General features: G+C 46.0%; 1 protein-coding gene across 1 annotated transcript; it reads right to left on the bottom strand.

The window, feature by feature from the left end:
- Nucleotides 1-500: 500 nt before the first annotated feature.
- On the bottom strand, nt 501-5,822 carry LOC129728903 (uncharacterized). Its single transcript, XM_055687376.1, has one exon. It carries the CDS (start codon nt 5,820-5,822, stop codon nt 501-503), a length of 5,322 nt encoding a protein of 1,773 aa, XP_055543351.1.
- Between the last annotated feature and the right edge of the window lie 1,613 nt (nt 5,823-7,435).

Below are 7,435 nucleotides of genomic sequence, written 5' to 3'. Positions count from 1 at the left end.
TATTACTTATATTAAACGACTAATGAACAATAAGTAAAGGTGACGCGTTAGCCAGCGTCTCTTCTTGGCGATAATCTGCAATCGAACTGACCAGATTTGATTGTGCTCTGGACCTTTTAACTCCAATCTCCGCTTCTCCTTGTGAAGTTGCCCAGTTCCCATGCCAGTGATAGTATGAGAGTGCCACTCACGCTCTTATCGTGGCCGTCTGCTATCTTTCGGATTCAAATGATGATGACAATAGATCAGCACGTACGCTGCCAGTATGTGCCGAGCTCCCGCCAGCCTTCTCGCCCGTCGCTATCAGCCAGCCGCTCGCTGGGAGAGAATATCATTGGGTAGTGTGAAGTTGTGCAGTGGATCAAGCTGCGATCCAGGGTTGTATGCTCGGGTGGTTAGTGATACTCTCGTACATCCTCACCCACCCAGAAATGGCCGATTTCTGAAAATAAAAGAGACGGAAAGATCCTCTTCGGCGGGACGGGAAGATGGAACGGTGTTTACGCATTATGGGTTGGTGTAGCGTTCATCTCAAGCTCCTCATCGCCATCCGGTACAGGTAGGATGCAAAGCTTTTCTACTGGTCTAACAAGCACCCCTGACGAAGTTTTAACTGTAACGACGCGAACTACGTTGTCGTCACCGGGATGAATGGCTGTGATTCTTCCCATTCGCCAGCGCATTGGTGGAAGATTGTCGTCCTGTATCACGACTAGTTTGCCTATTTGTATCTGCACTGGTGGTTTCCAGCGTTTCTGCCTTGCTTGCAACTGGTTTAAATATTCTCGACGCCACCTGCGCCAGAACTCTTGCAGGTTTCGTTGCATTTGTTGCCATTGATTGAGTCGATTGAAGGGCACTGATTCTAAGTTGGGTTCAGGTATGGCTTGAAGTGAGCTTCCGACAAGAAAATGCGAAGGTGTTAAAGGCTCCAGATCATTTGGATCGTCAGACATCGGTGTGAGAGGTCGCGAGTTGAGACAGCCTTCAACCTGAGTGAGCAGTGTTATAAAATCTTCTGGTGAAACGGGGTTTTCTCCAACAAGCTTTAGCAGATGTCTTTTGGCAGACTTCACTGCGGCCTCCCAAAGCCCTCCGAAATGTGGTGCACCTGGAGGTGTAAAATGCCACTGTATGCCTTCAGAAGCACATTCCCTCGCAACGATTTCATGATGACGCTGATTCCTAAGCAGTTTTAAGAACTCTTGTAGCTTATTACGGGCCCCCACAAAATTAGTCCCATTGTCCGAATAAATATCGGAACACCTGCCTCGTCTAGCAACGAAGCGACGTAAAGCCTGAAGAAATCGATCGGTTGACAAATCTGTGACCAATTCTAAGTGCACGGCTTTTGTGCATAGGCATATAAATAATGCGACATATGCCTTCACAGCATGTTTTCTAGGAGCTGGTCGCACATATACTGGCCCAAAGTAATCAATTCCAGTTCGGGCAAAAGGCCTTGCAACAGTAACTCTGGATGATGGTAGCTCTCCCATATATTGTTGAACCTTAGTGGGATTGGAACGAAAGCATTTTACGCAGCGGTGAACGATTTGTCTAGCTACCTGTCGCCCTCCTAATGGCCAATAATGTAATCTCACGGCTCCCAGCATCAGTTGCGGCCCGGCATGTAGTAGTCGCTCATGGTAGTGTTGCAATAGTTTGCGCGTGAATGCATGTCGAGCTGGCAATAAGATGGGGTGTTTCGTACCTTCTGCTTCATTTGATTTCTCAAGTCGACCTCCAAGCCTAATCAATCCATCCTCAGACAACCTAGGGCTGTACCATCGCAGTCGTGAGTTCGTGGGTACCGATTCATTCGCTTTCAGCGCCTTTATTTCTTTGGCAAACGATTCCGCCTGTACTAAACGGATCAGACTGTTCTCGGCGGCTAAAAGTTCTGTTGTGGATAAGAATGTGTAATCCTTCCGTTCGTCTCTCGGTTTACGAAGTAATTTCCTCAACCGTAACCAGTACGCTGTCCGACGAATCATATCCGAATATGTGGTGAATTTGCTTATGTAGTTTTCGATGAAGCTTATTTCCGGAAGTGCATTACATGCAACTATTGTAAGACGTCTTTCTTCTTTTCCAGCTTCGTCTATAACCTCAGCAGTTTTAGGCCATTGCTCTGGCCCACAGTGTAACCATTGCGGACCCTGCCACCAGCTGCTATTGGATAAGATATCTTCTGGAGAAATCCCTCTGGATATTAGATCGGCCGGATTTTCTACGCCAGGCACATGACTCCAGTAGCAGTTTTCCGTTAACGTTTGAATTATGGACACCCGATTGGCGACGTAGGTTGTCCAATTCGCGGGGGACGCTTGAATCCAGCGCAAAACGCATGTTGAATCGGTCCAAAAATATGTTCTCAGGGGAATTTTAATAGCGCGTTTGACCTTATCATAGAGCTGAGCGGCTAACCGTGCTCCACAAAGCTCTAAGCGTGGAATTGTTTGCCTTTTTAAGGGTGCAACCTTCGACTTTGAGGTAAGAAGTCTAGTCACAACATCTCCTGCCGCGTTTTGACTTCTGATGTACACGCATGCACCGTAAGCCCTTTCTGAGGCATCGGAAAAGCAATGCATTTCCACGAAAGCTGCATTTGGTATAATTATGCAACGCTGTACGGTAACTTTATTTAAAATTGGTAATTGCGCAAGGAATTTACGCCATACTTTCTCTAGCTGGGATGGTACAGGCTGATCCCATTCCAATTTACGTTCTTCCTCATCTTGCAGTGTCCATAACTGCTGCATTAGAATTTTAGCACTTGTGACGGCTGCTCCCAGCAACCCCAACGGATCAAATAATGTGGCGATAATTGATAGAATTGTACGTTTTGTTAGCACTGTTTCCTCCTTCAACTCGGGAATGCAGAATTGGAATCGAAAAATGTCGAGTTTTGGAACCCACGTTAAACCGAGAGTCTTAATCGCTGGATCTGGGTCCAAATTCACTCCCTCGTGTATGGCCAGGTTCTCCTGCGGGATGCCGTCCAGTACCTCAGTGCAGTTTGAAGCCCATTTCCTAAGCCTAAATCCCCCTGCCAACATCATCATATCTAGCTGGATTCTTAACTCCTTCGCGGTATTTGTGTCGTTTGCACCGGTGATGACATCGTCCATATACGTGTCTTCTCTCACTGCTCGAGCTGCCAGCGGATATTTTCCCTCCTCGTCCACCGATAGCTGTTGTAAAACTCGCGTAGCAAGGAAAGGTGCCGGTTTGGTTCCGTACGTCACTGTACCTAGCTCGTAAACCTCCACTTCCTCTGATGGTGACGATCTCCATAGGATGGACTGAAGCGGTCTATCCTCTGACCGAACACGAATCTGCCGAAACATTTTTTCAACATCCGATACTACCATAATTTGGCGAGTACGACACCTCAGCACAATAGACCGCAAATCCTCTTGTATCACTGGCCCTGCCAGCAAAGTGTCGTTTAACGAGATGCCAGACGATGATTTACAGGAGGCATCAAAAACCACCCGCACCTTCGTTGTTGTACTCGCTGCCTTAACAACCGGATGGTGTGGCAGAAAGCACCGCTCACCCTTAACGTGAACATCCTTATTCACCTTTCGCATATGGCCCATTTCTAAATATTCATCCATAAATGCCGTGTACTGCGTGCGCAAATCAGTATCCCTTGCTAATCTGCGTTCCGTACCTCGCAAACGTCGGAATGCGATGTCCTTGGACTGTCCCAATCGAAGCAACCTGTCGTCATTTTTCGGTAATGCTACTGTGTATCGCCCATTTTCTTCTCGATAAACTGTACGCTGAAAAAGCTCCTCGCAGCGTTTTTCCTCAGGAGAATATGAATTATCTTCCTCAATTTCTTCGCAGCTCCAAAATCGTTCGATCATGGCATCTAATCGCTCTGCCGTTGAAACGTTGCAGTTAATACGTAACGCTTGTGTAGAATTTGCTAATCCTCCACAGACTACCCAACCAAATACCGAATGGTTTAGCGATGGCAGCTGCTCTCCAAGAGACATTCGTTTGCCGGTGGTGAAGAAGTCAAAAAATGCCTCTATCCCAAGGACCACATCTACGCCTTTCGATTGAAAAAATGCCGGATCAGCTAATTCAACCCCTTCTGGAATAGACCATCCAGACGTCTTAATTGCGGTTGTTGGAAGGTTAACCGTTACCTTAGGTAAAAATAAAAACTCCAAATCGCGACTAAAATCCGAAACTCGCGAACGTACCAACGCGTGAATCCTGTGCTTTACCTTCATCGTTGCCAGTCCGATACCAGAAACTGAGACATCTACCCTCTTGCGAGATACTTTCATACATTGGCATAACCGTTCCGAGATGAAATTGCTCTCTGAACCCGAATCCAGGAGAGCCCGTGCTGGGTAGGAAACACCTTCGTCATCTTCTATAATAATGACCGCAGTTGCTAACAACACCTGGGAAGAGTATTGATGCGTAGCATTGGAAACCGAAACCTTAGTGGCTGCCACGTTAGCCACTTGCGATGACGAAGAGTGGGAAGCTGTAGGTTGTTCCCTTTTGGTTGGTGCATTCCTTTCCTTAACAACCATTGCTACCTTTGTGTCACCTAACCTTTCCACCTTAAAACAGACCAGGGTATGATGACGTCCCTTACAGTTGCGACAGGAGTATTTGGATTGGCACTCCTTCGCTTGGTGTCCGATCCGAAAGCAATTTCGGCACAGTGCGTGAGCTTTCAAAAGCCCATCCCGGTCCGCAACCGACATTCCTTGGAAAGTACTGCATTGAAACAGTGGGTGATGGGATGAGCAAGCCACACAACGCCCCCCAGACGTTGGTACTGCACTAAAACTAGTCCTGCTAGTGCTTTGCCTTGGTTTTAGTATTGCACTTGGCGGCATTTTTGCTTCAACTGTTTTGGCTGGCAAAGATTCCAAAACGCGAATTCGACGATGCAGAAAATCTAGAAGGTCCTCCAACGTATCTTGTTCCTTCGTCGAAGAAGCTTCCTCCCAACCTCTACGGGTTACAGGATCCAACCGAGTGGTAAGTATGTTGACTAGCAGCAAATCCTTGTAGTCAGACGACTGTACTATCTGGTCCAGAGTTTGCACTACTCGTTCAAAACTCTCCAATAACGTGTGCAATTCTCCTACCGATTCCCTCGCGAGCGTTGGCAACGAAAATAGCGACTGAATTTGCCTCTTTTTCAGCTGCTTGCAGTTATTATACCGTTTCAGCAGCATCTCCCATGCCACTAGGTAGTTTGCTTTCGTGATTTTAAGGGGGTCAATCATATTTTTTGGTTCACCTTGAAGGCATCCCTTCAAATAGTGAAACTTCTCCACCTCAGGTAGTTCCGTTTTCCAGTGTATAAGTGAAGTGAATAAGTCCCGAAAGCTCAACCAGTCGTCTATCTCACCGTTAAAAGTTTGTAATTTGATCTGCGGAAGCCGCACGTTATCAAGTGCACCCTCAGTTGCCGACTCATTAACACGCGAAGTCCTTTCTAACACTGGCTCTTCCCTTTCCCTTACTTTTTCCATGAGGAAGGCCTTTCCTTCATAATAACGGTTATTAAATTCTAGCCTTTCCTTGTCGTAGGCTTCATCTTCAGCATCATAGTCCTCGTGGCATTTAATTTCCACAAGAACCTCACTGAACCTTTCCCACAGCTCATCTAATTTTTCCAGTCGAACGTTTATTTTGCTTATCGTTGCGTCTTCCGGAAAGCTCTCGATAAACTTCCAAATATCCATCATGGAAGTCTGTATCTCCTTAAGCTTAACGGACAAGCTTTTCAGCGATGGCGTCTTCTTTGATGCTGAAGCGGTCGACGGCATGGTTGAATGACGTTACGCGCAAGGATAGCAGAGAAAGTATGGATGTTGTAATATTCCGCGAATTTGCCTAGCTTGGCTGGCATATACTGTGTAATTAACCCACCTGACAAAACAGGCAAATTTGCTTCAAATGAAACAATTGCCACGCCAAAATACCGCCTTGAAGCTTTATTGCTTCGATTTCTCGTAACGGCAGAAACGTTCAGTAGGAGGTGAAGAGGAGAAACACGTGGTGTAGTCTTTTGTATGAAATGCCTCGGCGGGGCATATACTGCACAACTCACCCGGGAACCAAATGCGACTCAATAATGGTAACTCATTCACAAAATGCAATATGTGATTGAGCAAATGTACGACTGCAGCCGGCTGGCCAAATATGTTGAAAATAATGACGCAGGATTCGAAGAGGAAAAAATTCATTCAGGAGTGTATTTCTGAACGCCTAGCTTCGGTGACATATACTAGTAATGTTCACTAACCTGGACGAAAATGTTTTCGCGCTGCCTCTTGTCCACCGTGTAAGCTTTCCCAACGCTAATGTTGGGGGTTATTGCCTTAAAATAGCACCAAACTAGCAGTTTTCCTATGACCGTTGTTCGAAATCCTCAGCTTGATTTGACAATCAGAAGTCACAGCAACTTGTTGGGTTGATTCGGCTCCGTGAAAAGAATGGAATTTCGAAAAGCGAGTGTAAGAATGATGATGTCACGCTTCGGCCGGACATACACACTGAACATGTAATATTTACCCGTGAAACTAAAATCCGCGCTGGTCCAGTGGTAGTCGAAGAACACGTGAAACTCCGTTTCCGCTTGGCAATAAATAAATTGTCACTAATATCCCATGCAGTACAGGTCGATTGCAACTAAATTTTCCGTGAAGATCGTTCCAACCGTCGTATAAACCAATTATTCCTTATTATTTCCAATTTGGCGAAGAATTTGCGGGAAAATGCCGATGCCAGTGGAGTTACTAAAATTGCAATGGCGAAACTATCCTTTGTTCCTCAAGGATATATGAAGGACAACCGTCGTCCTTTATGAATATGCAATGGCGCCAGAAGTTGACCGCTTGACTTGGTTGCTTATACTTCCTTTAAGTAAGCTCCGTTGGTAATTTACCGGCCCAGAATCCGGTTCGAAGGACCACAATGTAGGATTACTGGCTGCTATCCATCCGGATGACTTCGATAGCGGTGAGGCAGTCCAGTCCTACCTCGACCGATGCATAAGCGGAGGAAAGTTGGAAGGCTCTCTGGGCCAAATTACCAGCACACTATCTTCTATGACCACTCAATTATAGCACCATTCGCGATTACCGTAGCCGAAATAAAACTCGGCGGATATATTCAAACAGAATTTAAATAATTAACATTTATTCTTACGCATATTACTTATATTAAACGACTAATGAACAATAAGTAAAGGTGACGCGTTAGCCAGCGTCTCTTCTTGGCGATAATCTGCAATCGAACTGACCAGATTTGATTGTGCTCTGGACCTTTTAACTCCAATCTCCGCTTCTCCTTGTGAAGTTGCCCAGTTCCCATGCCAGTGATAGTATGAGAGTGCCACTCACGCTCTTATCGTGGCCGTCTGCTATCTTTCGGATTC

Source organism: Wyeomyia smithii, chromosome 3, assembly GCF_029784165.1.
Source record: "Wyeomyia smithii strain HCP4-BCI-WySm-NY-G18 chromosome 3, ASM2978416v1, whole genome shotgun sequence".
NCBI classification, from domain to species: Eukaryota; Metazoa; Arthropoda; class Insecta; order Diptera; family Culicidae; genus Wyeomyia; species Wyeomyia smithii.
Note: the sequence above shows the minus strand (reverse complement) of the source record. Positions and strands in the feature narration are given on the sequence as shown.

Coding starts and splice junctions, on each gene's coding strand:
- LOC129728903 (XM_055687376.1), bottom strand. CDS start 5,822: ATGCCGTCGACCGCTTCAGCATCAAAGAAGACGCCATCGCTGAAAAGC.